The sequence below is a fragment of the Crocodylus porosus genome, unplaced genomic scaffold (genome assembly GCF_001723895.1).
Source record: "Crocodylus porosus isolate Cpor-Errol unplaced genomic scaffold, CroPor_comp1, whole genome shotgun sequence".
Lineage (NCBI taxonomy): Eukaryota > Metazoa > Chordata > Crocodylia > Crocodylidae > Crocodylus > Crocodylus porosus.
The window spans coordinates 10,531,218-10,553,928 of record NW_017728932.1 but is presented as its reverse complement, the minus strand read 5'-3'; the positions used below and the strand labels follow the sequence as shown (position 1 = coordinate 10,553,928).

The window sequence follows — 22,711 nt, the reverse complement described above, 5'->3', positions numbered from 1 at the left end:
TCAGTAGCGTTAGCAGAGCGTGCTGATTACTGCCATAAGATTTGAGCTCATCTTCCAGGAACAGGAGCGAGATTGGGAGAAAAATAAAAGAGTCAGAATGATCCCATTTCTATTTCTGCTGCATTTATGCGCACAAATGAAAATGGGAGTGGGAGAGAAGCCAATTTTTCTCTATAAGAAGCAAGATTTGTTCCAATACATGATTCACGCTATAGGGTTGTTAACATCATTTATCTCCCTGGTACTGTAAATATTGGATTGAGGGTTTTTCGGGCCAGCTTTTGAACTGACCCAGGGAATGTGGTTTGTCTAATATAGCTTATTGGTTGTATTTTATATCTAGGAAAGTTGCACCTTTTTTATCCCATTGACAGTTATTATCTGAAACAGAATTTTGGAATTCTTCCATTCCTCTTTCTTCCCAATGGCAAGCTAACTCTGTTTGGTAAAGCACTTCCCATGAATTTCCCTGTGACCACTGTGGAGGCTGTTAACCGGTTATAATTTATGACTTGCTGCCAAATATTCATTAGGCTTTCTTTAACTGACTGTTTAACTTTGTTTCCAGGCCAGAAATTGTGGACTTAGCCATGAACTTAACTTCCTTTCCAAATTTTTAACCGTCAAAGCAGAGTAAAGGTGACACTGGCAAGATTAAGGGTCCAAAATGGATCATGCCTTGGTGTACCTGAAATTTGTCATTGGCTAATAGTTGTTATCATTATCTAGGACAAGTCACAGACTGAGGTTTCCTGTGGAAGGCTCTCCATAGATTTATGGGTGCCAGGGAAGGCTTCTGGGGAGAGAAGCTGTTCTTTAAGCTGCAGTGTATTTGACAGATTGTACAGTACCTCACAGGAGGTATTTTTCCTTGATGTGTCATCATTGGTAACTCTGGTGCAACATTTCATCAATAGCAGAATGAAAAGCTCTTTTGGGTGAAAGTGCTGCTGAGACAATGATTTCTTTCTAAGAGGGAGAAAGGCGCATTATCAGAAACGACAAGCCAATAGCGTAATTGATTGCGAGGGAGGAATCCATACCATACCTTACACTTGGGAGCTATTTAGCAATTGCCACCCAGGTCATAGAGTCTGCTGGAATCTGGAACATAGTAAGTTAAGACTAAGGCTGGTCTCAGTGGGGTTTCTGGGTAGTGGGATACCAAAATGTGGTTGGTTCTAGGACAGACAGGAGGTTATATGATTCTCTACTGAAGGGTAAAGGCGTCATTCAGGTATTGTGTCCAGTTCAGCCTAGGATAGTAATGACCAAAAGCTGTCCCCCTCATATGTCATATCAATGGTCTGTGCAACATAAGACACTTATGTTTCAGACTGGTTCTTCATCACTCAAACCACTACAACAAATGGTTCTCCTTCTTGGAATTTCATCTGGAGTTAAACAGACCCTGGGCTCATTCAGGACAAAGCTGAAGTCCTGGTGAAGCATGTAGAAGCTGACAATGCTGCCATCTCTGCTGTATGTGATTTACAGATGAAGTGAGCTTCATGCTGGGTTGGCATGTAGGCAAGGGAGAAACACAGATCTTCATGGGGCGCATCTACATGAGACACTTTACTTGAGATTAGAACAAATTACTGCGCAGTAAGCATCACTGTCTACACGTGCAGATGCTTACTGTGCAGTAATCTGCTCTAATCACAAGTAAATTTGCTACCTGTAAATACAAGTAGCACATTTACTTGGGAGTAATTACTGCGCAGTATGGCACATGTAGTCGGCTGACTGGGAGTAAATGTGCTCCTGGTCAGCTGAGCAGCAGGAGGTGGGAGATTGCTCCCTGCCCCTGGGAGCTGTCTGCTGCAGGGGCGGGTTTTGCCACTGGACCCTGGACAGGGACAACATTCCTATGCCCCAGCAGCAGGGAGATCCTAGCTCCGGCTCTACATTTGCAGAGTGGGAGCTTGGAGATGATTGTTCCTAGCCCCAGCTCCACGATCTGGAGTGGGGGCTGGGAGATTCTTATCTGGAAGAGGAATGGGGCAGGGGCTGGGAGCTCGCTGCTGCTAGGGCAGCAGGCTCTGGTGGTGATGCCTACCTTGGCAGCAGGCAACTCCCAGGGGCAGGGAGCAATGGCCTAGCCCCTGCCAGGAGACAGCTGTTTCCTGGCCCCCTGCTCCCTGCCAGTGCCTGGGCTACCATCCAGGGGGAGTCTAGAGCTCCCCCTGGCTGCTGAAGGCAGCTGGTGCAGGGGCAGTGGGTGTGGAAGCGGGAGCAGATTTGCTGCTCATGGCACTTCCCCACACATGCAATACCTGCCTGGGGTGGGTTTACTGTAGAGTAAATTACGCAGTAAACCCACCACAGAGCATTTGCACATGTAGTCATGCCCATAGATACATTTATATAGACGAGTAGGGCACTCAGACAGTAAGGAGATGGATACAATGCAGAAACCTGGACAAACAGATACCGGTGGTATAACAGTCTTTGGAATAGGTCTTTGTCTGCCAGAGATCAGCATAGCTGTACTGAATCCAGTGGAACTGTCCTGATTTACATGGGACTGGGTCTAGATGGGATCTCTGGGTCACTGAAGTCACTCTTCTTGTGCAGGTCACCACTTTATAGTTACGTTCATATCCTTATCAGATTCCATCTTAAAACTAATTAGGTTATGCTAGCCCAAAATGAGGCTCTATCAGGGAATCTGATAGTAGAAATGGTTGGAAGGAAATGATCCTTACATCCAAATATGGGATTGTTTAAGCCAAAGGGTGTTTCCAAACATCCCAGCCTGATATTTTCATGTGTGCTCTATTTCCTCTCTAGAAGTGCCATTTTTAGTTCTATTAAAAACCAGAACAGCAAAAGTATGATTATGGGCATGTCTTTGTTTCCTGGAATCCACTTACAGAGGAGGTGGAAGAAAATAAGTAATTAGTCATTTGTGAATTACTGAAGCAGGATACTGTAGAATTAGAATGAATTTTGGCAGTGGGAAGGAGGCAAGTGAATCATTCATTCGAAGCTAAAAAGCATATCTTGCAGATGATATGAGAATTTAAAACCAGATCTTTCATCTTCCAATCTCTCAAAAACTCCAGGTTCACCTGAGGTTGTCAATGGGTCCCAAACTTGCCCATGCTGAAAATGAAGTCCCACCATTCCTAGCTTGTCCCCAGCTCTGAAAAGGGTGTGCAGTTTTTCTGGCTCTGGATTGAACCCTGAGGTATATTTGCTAAATATCATGATTTGAAAGCCTAGACATTTTTTATTTTCTCTTCATTGCTCAAAGAGAAGTTGTGGGCAGGAGCAGTAATTGCTGGCTGATATGCTTTGGCCTGTTTTATGCAGCAGGTCATATGCAGATGAGCACAGTGGCTCCTGAAAAGCTATGAATCGCTAATATTCTTAGAAAAATAGGTTTTTTTCCCTTTTCAAAACAGCTGTCGTGAGGAAATGGGTGTATTGGGAAGGGGTTGGGGATGCTAGTTGCGAGATTTCTTATCTGAAGGGAGGCAATGTGGACTGGTGGCTAGTGTGGTAAACTGGCACTAGGGCAGCTTGGGTCCAATGCCTGACTCTATCACTTGCCTGCTGCATAGCCTTGGGCATGGCACTGCATTACTCTGTGCCTCAGTTTCCCCACCTTTAAAAAGAGAATATCCTGTCATCTCTTAGGTAAAATGTTGTGCAGTTTCCTGCTGAAGAGTGCTGTATAAGAGCAAGACAGTTGTTTTTAAGATGAATCGTTAATTATAGTTTACATCTTTGCCTGCTATTTAAAATCTAGCCCTTGCTTTGCACCATTTGCACAACTGAATGCTTAAATCCTAGGTAACAGAGACTCTGAATCTTGTGGAAAGGGTGGGAGGCTGCTTTGCAGCAGGCAGCAAGAACTGCAGCTTGTACTGCGATGTCTTGTTAAAAATTTATGCCAAGAAAAGATAATCAGAGAGGCGAGGTGGGGTGGGGAGAACTCTTGTATTTATGTGGCTGTCTTCAGAACCCATCCAGCAAGATGGGCAGAAAGCGACCCAAGCAGGCTGCCAATGGTGTGTGTTAACCACCTGCTTCAGAGACTGGTATGGGGGTTGGGGAATTGATTGTACATTGCCTCATTGCAAAAAATAAAACACGACAACATTTCTTGCAGTTCTGAAGTAGACTTTGGTATGATCTCACCCCTGTTGTTATCAATGGAGCTCAGCTGGTTCCCTGTCCTTAGGCTACTGGCACACTGGAGAAACGATGAACTATTTTTATATCTTAATCAATAATCGAGAGACAAGATACCTTTGAAGGCACAGATCACTGCAGGAAGTGGCAGTATCATCTCTCTAGTTAATGCTTTTTCAGAGACCAGTGAATTACTACTCAGTGCGCAACTAATGCAGTAAAGCTAATGCAAGATATAACGATAATGATGAACATGGGGTGGCAACTGAACACTGGGAAAGCTAATCCTCTTTCAAGAAGTGCCTTGTAATCTAGTGCAGAATTAAAACAAAAAGATGGGTTTTTAATGATGGATTATAAGCACAAGCCCCTGTTTTATTTTGGATGCCGTCAGTAGACTGCCAGAATAAAAATTGGCCAGGCTTTCTACCATGTGTCACAGCTAAAATAGCATTTGATCTTCCATCTTGAGATAAATGGTTCCTACTGGATATTATTCAGCTGGATTCAGTCAGTTCACGGCACACCCTGGTTAGGATTCGATGAGCCTCTTTGTAAAAGGGAAACTGAGCCAACAGTGCAAGTGTTCGGGACTCAGGGTGTGCAGCACCTAGCTAAATCTGTGTGTGTGTGGAAAAAGTTGTTCACCCAGGAGATCTAAGAGTTTATGCAGCACAGTTGCTCTGACTTTCTAGACTCACAAAATAACACAGACAGGTAGGCCCCAGTTACAGAGATCTATCCTCCTCTTTTGGGGTCTAAAACATATAGTGAGAGCCACTGGAAGGCTTACATGATATAAAGGAATACAGTCTAATTCCTACAGACTATAATGTGTGTCATATGTCAGAGTGTGCAGTGCTTTGATGTCCATGTTATCTGTTTGACGGGAAAGTGCAGGGAGGTGTCCCTACGCAAGGGTAGCCATGACCTTAAGAGCTCACCTGAGCAATGCTTCTGCAGTCGAAGGATCTCCAGGTGCAGGTCATGCAGCAGCTCCATCTGTTCCTTCTTCAGGAAGGCGATGTGTCGCTGCACGCTCTGGATCTGATGCTCCAGAGACACAGTCTCCATTGCAACAAAATTAACAGTCCAAGCCTGGAGGGAGAAGATGGTTCATGATCAGACATTCAGCCATGTGCTGTACTTGTGAGTCAACAGCTGAAGTGAGGATTATCCCTGCAGCCTTTGCAGGAGACAGTTATGAAGGGAGTCTAATGATGCTTGAGAAGGACTGAGTTTCAGGTGCTCTTAATTTCTCTTTCTCACTCCATCAGTTGAATATACTTTAAATCCCTTTATCTTGATAGACCCCCCCCCACCAAGGCTCTATACTTGCAAGTAACGTGGAGAAGACATAAATGTAGAATCAGAAAGTAAGAAAGTAAGTTCTATATGTTTCAACCTGCTCTAGATGGGAAGGGCACAGACAAGACACCTGAGGGGAGAGTGGATTGAGACAAAGGGCATGTCTACATGTGCATTAACACATTTTAGTTTACACGCATTAAATCTAGTACCTCCATTGTGAGGTACTAGGAAAATGCACTTTAGCCTGTCGTAATGTGTACTAACTAGACAGCATGGTTTTTAAGTGACGCTGGATGCGCATTAGCTTATTTTAATGCATATGAACTAAATAGCACTGTTTTTTCAGTAACACTTTAATACTCATTAAAATAGGATAATGCACATTAAAGAGCATGTGTAGACATGTCCAGTCTGGAGGAAGGCTGACATTGGAGGCTGGCAAAGGATTTGGGGATAGTGGAAAGGAGCTTGGAAGTTGGGAGGAAGGCTGGGACTAAGGGATTGAAAGGTTGGAACTCGCTGGGGAGGGAAACCAGGAGTCAGGGAGGGAAGGGAGTAGAAGCTAATTGATGTAAGGAGATGAGGAATGGATGAGGAGCCAGAGTGAGCAGATTGGGACTGGTTGAGCTGTGGGGCTGAGGGGGATGGGAGGGAAATGAATGCGACAAAAAGCCAGGGAACAGGGGAGACTGGAACTAGCATGGAAAAGAGAGGTTGAGACAGAGCAAGGAGGGAACACAGAGACTGGCTGAAGAGCCTGGGAAGGGAGACTGGGACTGGAGCCAGTGCATCTGGGGAACTGTGTCTGAAGGGTGTGGGGAGAACCAGTTCAGAAGAGAAGCAGGATGAACTTCATGGGCAAAGATGCTGGGACATAAGAAGCTGGAACATATATATTAGCGGCAGAGACAGGTAATGGCTGCCCAAGGAGAGAGAGCACAGAAAAGGGTGAGGGACTGGCTCCAGTTGAAAGGGAGACTGGGACTGGAACTGGACATCAGAAAGGGGAGACATGCTGGGCAAAAAGACTGGAGGAGGATGAGAAGCTTGGGGAGTGGAGATTGGGAATGGGACAAAGAGACATTGATAGTGAAGAGATAGGAGCGAAGTAGGAACTGGCTGGAGGAGATGGGGCAGAGAGGTCTGTAATGGGGTCATCTGGACTTTTAAGGGTCTCTAGTTGCTTAACAGAAAGCACCTAGGCTGGAGTTGAGAGGAGTGGGTGGTCCACAGGGTGCTCTCTTAAGAGAAGGGGAAGCAATTAAGCACTTTCCTGGGGTGGGAGCAAGGGTGAGAGCATTGGTGGCGAGGAACATGAGATCAGCAGATGGGGAGCAGCAGTGACAGCAGGCTGAGACAGAGATTACAGCGGTGTTTCACGTGACCAAGGGGGGAGCAAAGACAGGTGTTGTCATTCGATGCCAGAGATGGAATCTGACCCTTCCCCTGTCGAGGAGCAATGCAAACCCAGGGAAACTTGGGGGGTTTGGCGTGTTTTTTTGGAGGTGGCTTCAGTGATTCTTCCCCTGAAGGCAGGGAGGTCGGTATGTGATCTGGCTGCATGACCAAGTCTAGACTGTCGGAGCTCCATGGAAGAGACTAAAGTGGGGAGAGTGCAATGTAAGGGTGCTCGGGAGGAGATGCTCCAGATTGCCGAGTCAACTACAAAGCCAAGCTTATGGGTGTTTTTGGTTTTTTTTTTGGGGGGGGGGGAGGGAAGAGTCCATGCCAATTTGACCGTAATACCCATCAGAGCTTGGCATGCAATCCAGGGTTTTCCTAAGGCTGGGGCCTAAGGGGAGGCAGCATTTATCAAGGTACAGCAGTGGCAAGAGCTAAGATTGGGAAACAATCACCTGATAGAGGCCAAGGTAACACTAAGGCTTGGGACATTTAAAACTAGACTGGGCAGAGCACTTGAATCAGGACCTGACACATGGGCAGACTAAAACCTTGGCAGAACGCATGGGCAGTGCCCCTGCTTTTTCAGAAGCGGCTGTGAGTTCTCTAATGACCCTAGATAGTTAGGCCATTGCTTTTACTTGAAGAAAGACTTATCTGCAAGTCCAGTTGTGCCTCATACCACAACAGGACATTGTTTCAGGCCCGACTGACTCTGAGGTCAAGTATCTCCTGAATAACCCTCATCATTTCATGCATTTCCCTTGGAGATATCCTGTCAGTCTGCTGCTTTACCCTTGGTTCGCTTTCTCAGCAAAAAATGCTGTCTTCCTCATACATCTTTCAGCCGTGCTTGAAAGCAGACAGACATTCTGGGGCCACGTTCATTACTGAGTGGAATTACTTCTGGGAGAGATTAACTCCGGAGCAGACTTAAACCAGAGATGAATATGGCTGTTGTTCAGAAAGCTGCATAGTCTGAATCAGTAGCTGCAGCAAAAGATCTAATGCATGAAAAATACAATATGCTGAGTCTAACCCAGTCAGTGTTATGTGGCAAGGAGATTCGTGTTGTCTTATAGAGGAAGAAACATCTTCGCTGGTAATTCACACAACAGACAAGTGGTGATGTCAGTCCTGCTTCATGGAGGCTGAGTCCCTTGAGGTTATGGAGTTCATCACTACATGTTAATTGGTTCTGTAATGCAGCTGCATTAGCTCGCCTACCTGTGCTACTGCACAGCGGAGATAAAAATAAACCTTCGAAAGAATCCTTAATCCTGGGAAATACCATTTCTGACGGATGTGGCAACCATTATTATTCTATGCATAGAACCCAGAGGGTGGGAGAAACAATATATTTTATCTGTGGCAAACCACTGGGATGGTTTGGAAGATTTTTGCTGGCGAGGATACGAAGGCTGTTGCTGCATCTTTCTGTCACTGAGAAGTTATTTCCATTTCCTTATTCATCTACATCTGCCTTTTTTTTTTTTTTTGCCATAATGATTTAAAAGCGAAACAAATGCCTGGGATCATTTACAGAATGAGAATGTCTTATTGTGTACATTTTAATCCAATTCCCCCTTCCTAAATCAAATACAAATGCATTTAAACTTGATTCCAAAGATTACCAATAGCACCAGAAACCTTGACAATCCCTCCCCCGCCCCAGGCCTCCCATCAGTTTAATGCTTTCTTGCTGCTAATAAACGAACCACCTGTGAAAGTCCTAAAAACAGGTCTTCCATGCTGTTAATATTTTACAGAAGAAAATCAGGCTCCAAAGCTAAATTAATGTACTCACCTGTAGAACTGTTATTGTGATCATCAGCACAGGCACTGATGACTAGGTAGGCACTGGAGTGGACTTGTCTAGAACTAACAGTTTGCTGCTGCACGGCGCTTTCCCCCCAAGGATCTCATTGCACTTTACGCACTTCATTAATGCAGCTATGCAATACCCCATGAGATCGGCAAGTAATTTTATCTCCAGTTTATAGGAAACTCAGCCACAGGGAGCTAAAGTGCATCTAAACTCATAGAGCTGGGAAGAGAACCCAGGAGTCCTGAGAACCAGACCACTGCTCTAGCCATTAGACCATCTCAACCTAAGTGCAGGACAGTTTGCTTTATTAAGGTTTCCTTTCTGAGGGGGAGATGGCTGGGGCCTTATCAACCCTTGGTAAGCCTATCCAGGCATTTGGATAGCATGATATATATTTGCAGATAGCCAAACAGACAGTGGGGAAGGTTGGTTGATCCTGGGAGAGGGTAATGGACACAGCTTCCTTACATCCCCAAACTGTCTGGAGCTGAAGGATCCACAGAGGAAGGACTCTCTCCATCCATCTGGGCTCCAGGGTACCCTTTGGCTTCCTTATGGGGATGCCCCAGCAGCAAGGATCCTTCTGCTCTTTATTTGCTTGTCCTTTTCAGGGGTGCAGCATTCACAGTGCAAACATCAATGGTCCTCTTTTGGAGAGTGGGCTGAGCTTTAGCTGTGATGACTGTCATCTTGGTTAATGCATTAGGGGTTAAACTAGGGAACTGCAGAAATAAGAGCTTAAGCTGCTACAATTTGAACTAAATAGTCATGGCTCAGTGTCTGGGAGCTGGACTAGGCTCATATTCTCTAAGGAGCTCTGATGTACACACCCATGTTTGAGTTACCTGTGCTGCACAGAGAGGCTGGTTCCCTTCCTTTGAGATCCGTCCCTTAGAACGGAGCAGCCCCAGGCGCTGTGTTAATTTTGAGGGCCAGCTGGGTTTTTTTGGAAAGAGAAGGCCTCCTCTTTAGCACCAGTTCCATTGTTTGTGGATCCCAGAGCAGTTCTACTCCTTTTAACAATGTTTTCCCTCCAGGAGTGTCCCTGTATTAACTGTTTGGCTGGTTTACACCAGCTGGAATCTGCGTTGCCAGTAGGTTTATTAAAGACACTACCAAAATGCAGGCCATCTTCATGAACAAAACTGCCAAGAAGCCTTCCAAGCAGTGAGGATTTCAGTCTGAGATTGTCCAAATTACTTAGTATTGCTTAAGCCCGCTCACTGAAAAATTTCCCCTTGACTCCAGCAGGAACAGACTTAGATACTAGTGCTGAGTGCTGTTGAAAGTCAGCGCTTTTATCCATTGTTATTTTGATGACTGATGGAAGCTTGCATTGGTTTAGGAAGGACTGAAACAAGTGAGAGGGACTGAAATGAGTAGACCTAATCGGTGACACTGCAAATGTGTTGGCAAGTTGCTTAATGCCAGGAGCAGCAATTAGCCATCATGTAAATAAATAAGTGCATAAAGACAATGTTCCCTCCGACTTCTGTCCTGCTTGCGGGATCAAACAGGAATTACTCACTGTTCTGGTTCAATAATAGGAAAACTAGGCTTTCAGTTCTGATCACATTCATTCTATTTAAATACATAGGGTTATTCTAGATATAACTCCAGGTTGCTAAGATTAGAATCTAGCTTTGGGGCTGTGCAGGAATCTGGGTAAAGCCAAAAATAATGGGATGTGGATATCTCTGAATACAGATGACTATCTTGGCATTTGTGGTTGCTTTTCATTAGCTCCTGACATGCCCCTGGGAATCATTTATGGAAGCAAAATAAGAATTTAAGCTGTTTCTTCCATCTAAGACATGAACTACTGTGAGCAGACCAGATTGTGCACCCTGTAAACAGCTCAGAACTGCACTCAAACCCTGTGAGATGTGTAACCATAAACTACCATATTCTTTTCAATATAAGCCATACTTCTAAAAACCTATTAATTAAAACATTTTTAGACATTTTGTCTAAGAATGGCCTATGTCTGGAATTGCAAGTAAAGGAAAAAAAGGTAACAAAAGATCTGTGTACCACAGAAGCTGTATCTTTGTAAGCAGGTCTTTATCAAATCCTTTGTTTTTTTCTGAAACTGAGTGTTGGGAAATTTGAGTGCATCTTAAATTCCAGGACATCTTATATTGGAAGGAATATGGTATGCAAAAGGCTTGACTCTCATTCAAGTTCGCTTTAAACTGTTCTGAGATGTATAGTTTACCCTCACATCTGGTCTAGGCTAGTATAAAGTGATTTTAGTGTAAATGAGATGCAGGCCTGAATAGTGCTTTGCCTATTTATCCGTGCACATCTAGACCAAAGGTCCAGATGCTCCATGTAGAGGGGTCATGCCCTGGTGGTTATACAGTCCTTTACATTCTGACAAATTTTAAAGCTATAAGAAAAAAAATCCAGCTCTGTATTCAGTTTCTCAGTCATTTCTATTTTAGTTCTCCTTATTCTGTCTACTTAAGTACCTCCCTTTTAGCATACTTAGTCTAAAAAAAAAAAGAGCAGGTGTATTTTTGCCCCATTCAGCATTAGCACAGAGACTAACAAATAACCAAGCTCTGACTTGTCTAATAATTTACTACTGACACATTAACGAAAATAGTGAGCAAAGCTCAAAGCCCTATACAGTAATGATATGCAACAATTTCAGCTGAGCTGGCATTTCTCCTTTGTTTGCAACCTCAAAGATAGCATTCAGTAAGATTTTGTTAAAGAGGTGGGTATTTATGTGCGGTAGCTAAGAAAGCCATTTTTTTAGTGGTTTCTGTGATATAAAATTGGCTTGCCCATAAATTCCCAGAACTTTCTTATTGTCCAAGCAGGATGAGACACTGCAAAAACAAATCATGTTGCAACAAAGAGCCAAAGTCTCTTCTCTATTTTGGTATAAATTCAGACTAATTCCACTGCCTCTGGATTTATAACAGTGCAACAAGAAGACATATATTAAGCTTTGCAACCCTTTTTCAAGCAAATTTGTGGGAACAGTATCTCTGGACTCGTAAAAAACTAGGTGGGACAAAGCACTTCTACTCAAGTGTTTCATAGTTTCATAGTAGTTAGGGGTCAAAAGGGACCTAAATTGATCTTCTAGTCTGACCCCCCTGCCACTGGCTGGAGCACACACTGGGATCACAAGACCCCAGACAGACATTCATCCAACCTCTTTTTGAATTTACCCAAGATAGGAGCAAGGACCACCTCCCTAGGAAGTTGTTTCCAGATCCTAGCCACCCTAACAGTGAAATAGTGCCTCCAATCTCGAACCTGAACCTATTCTCCAGCAGCTTCTGGCCACTGTTCCTTGTCACCCCAGGTGCTGCTGGGGGGGAATAGGGCCCTTCCTATTTGCTGCTGATCTCCCCTAATGAGTTTGTAGGCAGCCACCAAATCCCCCCTCAGCCTCCGCTTGCTGAGGAAGAACAGGTTCGGGTCCCTCAGCCCCTCCTCATAGGGCCTGCCCTGTTGCCCTTCAACCAAGCGGGTGGCCCTCCTCTGAACTCTCTCAAGGCAGGCCACAAACTTCTTAAAGTGCGGTGCCCAGAACTGGATGCAGTACCCCAATTGTGACCTGACCGATGTCGTGTAGAGGGGGAGTATCACCTCTCTGGACCGGCTTGCAATGCATCTTTGGATGCACGACAAGGTGCTGTTGGCTTTGCTGGCTGTGGTCTGGCATTGGCGGCTCATGTTCATCTTGGAGTCGATAATGACTCCAAGATCCCTTTCCATCTCTGTGCTGTCAAGGGGGGAGCTCCCCAGCTGGTATGTGTGCTGTGGATTCCTTCTCCCCAGGTGCAGCACCCTGCATTTATCTACATTGAACCCCATCCTGTTACCATCTGCCCACTTCTGTAGTCTCTCTAAATCTAATTGCAGCCTCTCTCTCCCTTCAAGCGTGCTTACCTCTCTCCACATCTTGGTGTCATCGGCAGACTTGGACAATGTGTTTTCCACCCCCTCGTCCAAGTTGCTGATGAAGATGTTGAACAGTGTAGGCCCCAGGACCGAGCCCTGGGGGACCCCACTATTTACATCCTGCCAGGTCGAGTACGACCCATCCCCCACCACTCTTGTTTTCAACAACCACTGTTGTTTTCAATCATATTGTTTTGTCCAGCTGAAATATCTCTAGAGTCTATCAGAATTGCTTGAAAACTTTCCATTGAGCCATGCATGTGTATGTACACAGACACACACAGACACATATATACATATATACACACACACACATAAACACACACACATACACACTGCTGAAAATGAACCTTTTATTAAAAGAAAACTGTCATTCTGCTTAATTTTTTTCTGAATATAATTTTTTTCCTTGATCAAAAGAGCTGAGAAAGCACAGTGTCTGGTAGTTCAAACACTGATTTTTCTTTTCCAGTAAAAAAAATGCATCTAATGTTTCTCAGCAAAAATTAGGAGCGGGAGAAGGGAGAGGTGGGGGGCGGCATGAAACGTAAGTGTTATGGTTTCTTTCAAAATGTTTCATGGGACATACTGGTAGTCACCATTTTCTGGCCAGCTTTAGCTTCTTGAGCTTTAGACTCCTACCATGTCCATTGAGCAAGGGTTCCCTGGCTGTACTGTGAGTGACTGGTTAGTGTGAGGCAGAGGTTTTGCTTTTATTTCTGGATATGAGTGACCGTTCTCAGCCTGGAAACTCCGTTAAAATGGGGAAGCAGCTTGGCCAAGTGGCTACAGCACTGGGCTGGTACACAGACATGGGTTCTGTTTTTGGCTTTGTTGCTGCCCTGCAAGGTGATGTTGGGCAAGTCATTTCCCCTCCCAGTACCTCAGTTTCCTGCTCTGTAAATGGGCATAATATGCTTTGAGATCTGAAGCCAAGGGGTCCAAAGCCATAGAAAAATTTTAAAAGATGCCTTGTGTTCCTTTGACCAGTACAAGGGCTGACATAGTTCATACCCTGAGTTGGCAAGGCATTCTTCCGGCACAAATGAGATGCAAATGTCCAGCTCCTATCTGAGCATTTGAAAATCTTTTTCCTAAGTAAGTTGTTGACTTCGCTGGGACTCACTTGCTTAAAGAGCTTTTCAGAACCCAGGCCCTAGATCTGGATGTTTTCCTTCACACCTTTGTTCTAGAAGATTTAGGTAGCTGCCATGTCACCAAGGGACTTGAGAGTGATTTTTCCCATACACGTTAATGAGAATGAGAGCAGCGTGTCAGTGTAACAGGAGCTGAGCTCTGTTCGCAGGGACACCACGGCACAGTCGCGCTGCTGTCTCAGAGCAGACGGAACAGAAACCGGAGCTGGGAATGTTCTCTCGAGTCATCCTCCATGCTGGCTGGTAGGCAATGGCTCCTTCAGACTGCATGGAGACACAGTGACTAGGGATAGGGGATACCAGCATTGTCACTGTCAAGCTATCTGAGGGCTGCCAGTACACCACTTTGACAAGCCCTAAATCCACTCTTACATTTTTTTCCAATAGGTTCCATTTTTAAGAACTAAATCTGTATTCTCTGTATTTATTAAGCGTCTATATATTATGGGTAACAATGGCTAATAACATTTACCAAGATTGGAATCGAGTTTTGGCTTTCCAATAACATTCATAACCTAGTCAAGTGTTTATTGTATTATCAGAACCCTGGGACTGAATTACTGTCCATTCATTAACCTGCAGGGATTGCTGAAGAATTTATAAATCCTATTCTCAGTGATTGATAATTGGTTGATTTCTTTTCTCTTTTCCTTTGATGTGAAGTAGCAATTGCAATAATTCTTTGAGCGCTGGAGCAAAATGAACGCAGGTAAATGGTTGATTCACATGTTGTTTAACCGCTGTGCCATGTTTGTGAGATGACTTGTGAAACACTGGGAGCTTTCTATAGGTTATCTTGAAATATTCTTGTTGCAAAAACACTTTTTGTCAGTGCCTGACTAATGCTTATTGCTGTTGGTTGATTGATAATGCTTTACAGTTCAAGCCAATGATCTCAACGGTCCTTCTCTTGGGGGGTCTCAAAGTTCCTGTTTTATAGATAGAAAAGCTGAGTCACAGAGGTCCAATATTCTGAGATGCTGAGCACAAGCACCGACTACAGTTGAAGCGGTGAATACTTAGCAGCCATTGGTAATGAAAAACCATTGCAGTGCCCAGAAAGTAGGCAGGTAGAGAGGAAGGTCTCCTGCTTTACATACAGGATCCTTTTTCACAACCTCATTCTTAGTTTAAAGCAGTGGGGGCCAGTCTTTCTGGCAGACGTGCTACAAGGCAAGCCCCATGCCCTCCTGAGTGCCACTATGATCCCCTTCCTGTTGGTCTGCTTTCTGCTCCCTGCTCTCTGTTGCTGTGTTCCCTGTTTTCTTATGCAGTCTGCCATGTGCCACACAGAGGCTGTCAGTGCCACTTGTGGTACATGTATGGTGGGTTGGTCAACCCTGGTTTAAAGCGTCTCCATCACTTAAGTCTATAAACTGAGGCTGGCTGGCTGTTTGAATGCTCTCACTATTGTACTCAAATCATTCATTCTTCCTGAGATCATTAGATTCTTCTTGAAATCACACCTGGAAACACAACACATTTATGTTTTCCCTGTGTAAGTTATACTGGGATCCAGGGCAGACAGGCCTGCTTGCAGCTGGCATTACAAGAATATTTCACAGATAAGTGAAGAAGGACCAGATAATAGCTTGTTTGCCTATAGCAAACTGCTACCCTGCAACACAATGGGCTTAGGACCCTAACACCAGCACAGCTTTACTGCCAGATTTTCCTGGGGTAATTCTACACTGGATTCAAGGTAACTGCACCTGAACAGTGGTTTACATTGTCTGTCTGCTCCTTGTTTCCACTGATGACACTATCCAAGCCCATTACTATCAAAGCTACTTTCAATAAAGCAAGAAAAGAAGGACTCTGAGGGAGCTACCTTTTGGCCATTTTCTTAGGTGCAGCTTCAAATGGATTCATATTCTTATTTAGTTTCCACTGACAAGTCTTTGACTCATTCAAGGCAAGAACCATCACAGTAGTGCATCAGCTGTTGCTCAGGGCAATAAAGTCCAAATGGAAATAAACAGAAACCTCAGGGAACTTTTACCTTTACAGACTGCTAGTCACAATGTATGGGATGTTACACCAGAATAAATACATTCACTTCTATGGAGATAAATGGCACTTTCTGTACAGTGGTATCCGTCCATCCCAGGTATTTGGTAGACATTACCATAGTATCTGTGCATCTTGCCATCTTTGATGCAAGGTATTTATCCTCAAACACCTTGGTGAGGTAAGGATGCGCTATTGGCTTCATTGGATAGAAGAGGAACTGAGGCACAGAGAGGTTAAATGACCTGCCTAAGGACACAGAGCAAGTCTGCGGCTGAATGGAGAAAGGAATGCAACTTCTATGCCAGTGTCTTGATCACTGAAGACATCTTCGCTGTGTCCTCTGCAAGCATATGGTTTGCTGGCTCCAGCTCGTGTGACAATTAAGATAATAGCACGTTACAGTCAATCTCCCTACCTTCTGTGCCCTCTGCCTCATAACCGCAGTTCTTTCCCCCTCTGCTCACACTTCAGGGATAATGTGCATATTCTACTGGTCACATGGTTATCAAGCTATCTGCTTAATGAGAACCCATTTGTTTTCTGGGCTGTTTCTAACCGTGATTGACAGGATAGTTAAATCTGGGAAGTGAAAAGGACTGTCATGCTTTTCAGTTCTATGGGGCCTATTGGGACTGCTAGTGTTTGTCCAGATGCAGGATAAATTAATCAAAATCTAGTTCAAGCTAAAGAAACCTGGTTAGATCATTATCGCAGCTGCAAATTCAACACCTCACTTGAGGCCTAAATCCCTCCTGCTAAGTAAGACCTTTCTGTCCGAGTTCAGGGAGGTGCTGTTTAATATACCAAGAGTGGTAGACATGGAGTATGTCTACATAATGAAATGAAGGTGTGACTGCAGCCCATGCTAACCCATCCCTGCTTGCTTAATCTTGCTAGCACAAAATAGCAGCACTGAAGGGGCCTTTAGAAATTGTTAGTGGCCAGAGCACATACCTTAAGGTCTCTGGAGGTCTGTACTCTGGTTGCTGGTTTGTACTAAAGCTGATGCCACCATGTTTTCACCAACAATGTACTGCTGGCACATGCTAAAATCATACTCTGATTGACATATTTCCTTTCACTCTGTTAGACATGTTGTTGGATCTTTGATGATTGGAAAAATGGTACTTTTAGCATCTTTCTTTTGTGCCTACAACTCTTTCCTTTTATTCCATGTTGCTCACTTTTAGGAGATGGGTATCCGGAACCCACGTCCTAAAATATTTTAGTAGTATAAGAGTGATGTTGCATCTGTGATGGTCCAGAAGTTATATGAAAGCAAGGATTTCTTAGGGTGATAGATTTTATTGGACCAGCTCTGTAGTTAAGATAGAGTTAGACAAGCTTTCAAATGTGAGGCTGATGAAGAATGCCTTGCATTTGAAAGCTTGTATAACTTTATCTCAAACCATACTTGGTCCAATAGAAGATATCACCTTAAGCAGTCCTAAAGTATTTCAGGATCTCAAGATTCATATAGATTCATAGCGAGAGTTTCAGATATGCCTAAACAGATTAACTGTCCAGTTCCTTTAGAAACCAGTGGGAGCTGCCTAGGCATTTCAAGGGGTTTTACAGAGCACTGACCTGCATTGTTAAATATGAATGCCCTGCTGAAAATCTGGTCCTCAAATCCCATAGAAAGTGAAGAGAAGTTGGGTGCCTCACCCCTTCAGACTCCTATGAAATTCTCCATCTTGCTATCTGAGTAGAAGCCAAGGTCATATGATAGATTTTTCAAGTAATATATTACCCTGAAATGTCTGCACTCTCAGATAGGGAATGTGGAAATGGGTTTCTGGAAACATATTGTACTGGGTTGGGTTTTTTTTAGGAGAAAGTGAATTTCCATCCCTCTGTTGTCAGCTAAACAGTTCCTCATTCGTGAAATTCACCCCCAATTTGAAAGCTTAAATGATGCCTGTGGTCAATGCTGGCTATTTCTTCTTAAGGAGCTTGAAGAGTCTCTGTCTCTTCATTCTGTATTGATAAAGTCCAAGGTGTCCATTCTACCTGGTACCTGAACCCATACAACTGAACTCAGTGGGAATTTTGCATAGACTTCAGTAGTCTCAAGATAAGGTCCTTACAACAGAGGTTTTACTCATCAACACATTAAAAAATGGCCCCTTGCATACATGGACTCTTGTGCCCTTTCCTTTTTGTAACACTTTACAGTCCTTCTTGTCTCAGGATGGTGGTTCAAACTTTCAGAAGACATTTAAACACTGAGGGAAAACCCTTCTGCTATCATGGATTCTGGGTTGCTGGTCTCAGGTATCATTTCAAAATACATCTAACTGAGACGCCCACGTCCCATTTCTACAAATGACTCAGGCATCTGGGTTCCTAAGTCTCACTGACTTTCAATTAAACTTGAACTCCTAAGTTACCGAGACACTGTTGAAAGCAGTCTTCCTAGAGGGTCCATGTAGGGTGTGAGACCTGTGATTCATTCCCTAGCATCTCCCCTGGTTGACTTTGGGCAAGGCACTTAGGGCTAGTCTTTAAAGGTATTTGGGTGCCTAAATATCTTTAAAAAATATTTTGAAGCCTTCTTCTATAAAATGGAGGTAGGCTTAACTGATAAAGTACAAAATATATGCTGTAGTTTTGGGGGTGCTGAGCTCAAGTAGTTCATACTAGAATGTGCATATGTGTATGCATGTATGTGCACATGCATGCGTGTGTGTGTGTGTGCATGCACAACCCTCCTGACAATAAAACTGTGCACTTAGGTGCAAGAACACCAACCTCAGGCCCCTTGGCTTAAACATTTTGGTCCAAAGATTTCCGTACTTTAATTGATCATTAGAGGGGGCTGCACTTTTTTTATCTTTGAGAACAGGTTCTGTTGTAAAGTCAGCTTCTTTGAAATGCCAGCTTCTTACCAGGTAAATAATAGATGAAGTGAAAGGTCACTGTCGTGTCTTCTGTATACACAGAAAGAGGAATGTGGGTCTCAGCGTATATTGATTGTACTGTAAGGGAAGAACAGAAATCTGGAACCACTGGGTGAACCTGCTCTGAGGAGTGGAGGGGCGTGGTAGCAAGAGGTGGAACCTCCCACTTCAAATTGGATTGTGATCCATACTTAGCTCATCCGGGCAACAGTTAAATCCATTTGCTATAGCATGGCCTAAGCAAAATGACTTTGATCTCCTTCCAGGTTCCACTGGACAAGTAAAGCCACTTTGTCATTAATCTAAGGCCCTTTGTTGCAATCTGGCAGCTTCAAAGGGGTTCTGAATGAATGTAATTCACTCCCAATCTAGAGCCCCCCTGTGCTTCCAGGGTAGGTACAAAGGAACAGCATCAGTGTGACTGTGGCGTGTAGTATCCGCATTACCAGTAATTAATACAGATATTAATAGGAAGCACTTTGCCACTTTCAAAGCTCTGGGCAGAAAGGTGTCTCGGCTGGCACTAATGACTGTTCCTGTTGGCAGGCTCAGCAGAGGGATTTTCTGGGCATGCAGGATGAGCACTGATCTTGGCTTGGAGCGGATCCTTCCTCGACAGCGCTGAGGGCCATTCTGAGAGGCCAAGAGGTACGTGGAGGAAGTGTGCTACTCGCCTCCCTGACCTGGTTGCCTGCCCAGGGAGCTCCTCCTGGGCATGTTCCTTTGATAAGTAAAGGACTTCAGTCTGGCAGGTTCTACCTGCACTAAGAATCAAACCATTGTAATAGAAGCAAGGGGTGTCTTGGCCTTGTGTGACAGCCCTCTACAGAGATGTTGGAGATCTGTAAACCCTGCCCTACCATACATTAACAACTGGTGCCTCTCAATATTGGGGGAGGGCACCATAGCGGTGAACGGGGACCGCCCATAGCCACCGGCGTTGGTGTTGATGAGTGGGGAATGCCCACATCTGCCAACATCGGTGTTGTCGTCGGTGAACAGGGACCACCCGCAGCCACCGATGGTGGCGGTGGGGAGGGTGGTGGGTGGCGGGCAGTGACCATCCACAGAAGCTGGTGGCAGCTTCAGCAGCGACCAATCTCAAGGGGGGCACGTGCCCCCATGTGCTTCCCCTACACATTGTCTATGCTACCACAGACTCCTTGTGTGCCCCTGGGCCATCATTTAATCTCTCTGTGCCTCGCTCCCCCGGTCTGTAAAATGGAGGTAACCATAACTCCTGCCTCTCTTCCTTTCTCTCTCTCAGGGTTGGGACTGTCTTACTATATTAACGTGGAGCAACAAGCACAATAGGGGCCTAGTCTCACTTATAACTAAATACAGCAGCACCTGAAAGACCTAAATCACCCCATTTAGTTTCACTTATTTTGATAAGTAACGTAATTTAACCAGTGTTTCAGAAGCAGATGAAACAATCAAGTCAGATTTTAATTAACAGGTGAATGCTTTTCATTGCACAATCAGCTTGTCGAAGAATTTACTTCCAGGGTAGCATTGCCCTGAGAAGTGTGTGTGTATGTGAGTATGTACACGCACGCGCGCACACACACACACACACACACACACACACACACGTATAGCATGCTAATGTGAAAACCATGCACACACACACACACATATATACATAGATATGTATAACGTGCTAATATGAAAACCAGAATCTTGGCCTAAAAAAAGGGAACACTCCAGTGTCTGATTACACATTTCAAAATCACATGTATGATACATGCCTTGGCACTTGTCTGTGCATCCATGGGAAGAAGAACATAAAACTCAATCCATCACTATTCATATATAAAGTTTTCTTATAAAAGCCAGGCTTACAAGCTAGTAGCCCGGGGAACTACTCCAGTAATTAGGTTTGCAATACCAGGTCACTGATTTCTCCCACTGCAGTTCCCTAGCATGATACAGAAAGAACTGCTGGCATAAACACACATACACCAAGGAATATTTTCCACTTGTAGATTTCCAAGCATAAATTAAACTGATGAAGCCTCACAACACTGATGTGATGCATTCTGTCTGTTTTACATACTGGGGGGAAACTAAGGCACAAAGAGATTAAGGAACTTGTCCAAGGTCACAGAAACAGTGGCAAAGACAGGAACAGAAAGCAGAGATGAAACCTTGGCCCTGGTAAAGTCAACAGCAAAATCTTCATCGATTCCAAAGGGACCAGGAGTTCACTCAGATCTGTGCTGGCTGGTCTCATCATCTACTGAGATCAGTGCAAACAAATTTATAACCATGTTTCCTATACATTTTTTAAACATGCCCAGTTGAGTGACAGCCAAATGCTAATGCTTTTGCTTTTAATCCATTAGGTTGAATGTGAGGCCCAAATTGCTGTTGCTGGCCTCAGTGGAGTTACTCTGGTATCACTGTTGCTGGGAGCAGAATTTGGCCCACAGTCAACTGTGCACAAATCATAATGATATGTGTAGGATCCTTATGGCTTGGTCCTGCATCCTGTTCAATTTATGCTGCTAGCTTTTGGGGGCTTTCCATGGCAAAACTCTCACTGACTCCAGCAGCCCCCCTTGTAACACACTTAACTCTGTAATTACCGGTGGAAATAGGGAGTGGGCTTCATTGCAATTTTGACTCGATTTACATCTGCATCAGTAGCTCCAGGGAGGAAGAACAGGTGCCAGCCTCTTTGCCTGGGGTGAGGGAACCTCTAGAACAGCAAGGAGGGCTTCCAGCACAGGAAAAGTTCCCCCTGTGTATAGGAGAAACCCCTTCCCCAGCACATAGGACAGAAATCTTACTGCAGCATATGCATCTCTGGATGGGTCCGGCTCTAAGGTGCAACTCTGCCCTGCCTTCTGCATATCCCCTTAGGGAGGAGGCTACGACAACTGCTGACCCTGGATGCAAGCAGCCGCTCTGTGCCAGCTCTTGTCATTCTTCCAATACAGAATTACAGCTTGTAACTACTTTAAACCAATCTATTCAATGGACAGACAGGAACAAGGGACTACTCGAATTCGGGGTGGGAGGAAGCCCTTAGTACGGGTAGTTTTCAGAGGCTTTGATTTAGTTTATAGCTTTTAATAACCTCAGGTCAGCTGGGCACAACATCCCAGGCCCATGGGATAGACCCCTCTTCCCCCTCCCCCATTCTTCCTTCCAGTCTCAGTGAAACATGGGTGCAGGGATTATTATTGTTGTTATGATCCTCAAGGAAGTTGTTGCCAGTGGCACTGGCCAGGATATGAACCAACAGGATTTTAGTTGGGAATCCTTCTCCCCCAACCTAGATTGAAGCCACCGACCTCTGCGGACCCCTGGCAGGACACACACACACACGCACGGTCTCTTTCACCAGGGTGGGGGAGGCCCACAGCAGGCAAAGTCACCCCGTCCTGTGTCCTGACCATCCCCGTCCTGCAGCTGTCCCCAGCCCTCTGTCCCACTCAGGCCCCAGGAGTTTGCAGGCTGCTGGTGCCCCCAGGGCAAAGCTTCCTTCCCAGAATCCCCCCTTCCCCGCATACAACAGGCCAGGTTTCTCTTACCTGGGGGAAAAGAGGAGGAACTTGCCGGCCGCTGCTGGGTGTCATCAACGGAGGTGTTGCATTGGCACAGGACAAGGGCAAAGCCGGTGTGCGGGGGGCTCAGCACAGCCAGGGCCCCGCTCCCCCCAGACACGGATCCGGATTGGGGTGGGGGGGCAGAGGACCCCCCCACAGCCTCCTCTCCTGCCTCTCGCCTAGATCCGGCTCCCAGCCTGGCGTGCGGGGCTAGAGGGCACCTTCCCCCGCCGCCTCCAAACTTGCAGCCTCCATGGCAGCGCCGGCGGGGGCAGGGAGCGCCGAGGCGCAGGCCTCCGGCTGCAGGGCCCCGGCTCCGGCTCCGGCCCACCCCGGCGCTACGGCGTAAACACACGGCAACGTGACCGGAACTGGGGAGCTCGGGCTGGGGCTCGCTACCCGGGCGGCGGCCGCAGGGAGGCGGGGGGCGGCTCTCCTCGCAGCATCACGGGGATGAAATCATCCCCG

The 22,711-nt window shown here is 45.3% G+C and overlaps 1 protein-coding gene and 1 long non-coding RNA gene across 2 annotated transcripts in view; one reads left to right on the top strand and one right to left on the bottom strand.

Moving 5' to 3' along the window:
• LOC109317094 (coiled-coil domain-containing protein 92) overlaps positions 1-22,582 on the bottom strand; it is a 60,644-nt gene extending 38,062 nt beyond the window's left edge. Inside the window, exons 1-2 of the mRNA XM_019545563.1 lie at positions 22,229-22,582; positions 5,091-5,244 (exon numbers count right to left, since the gene is read on the bottom strand). Of these exons, the coding sequence (XP_019401108.1) occupies positions 5,091-5,244; positions 22,229-22,273 (199 nt within the window). The 5' untranslated portion in view covers positions 22,274-22,582. The remainder of the gene's footprint in view (positions 1-5,090; positions 5,245-22,228) is intronic.
• LOC109317095 overlaps positions 1-22,711 on the top strand; it is a 74,760-nt gene that overhangs the window by 41,515 nt on the left and 10,534 nt on the right. The window lies entirely within an intron of this gene.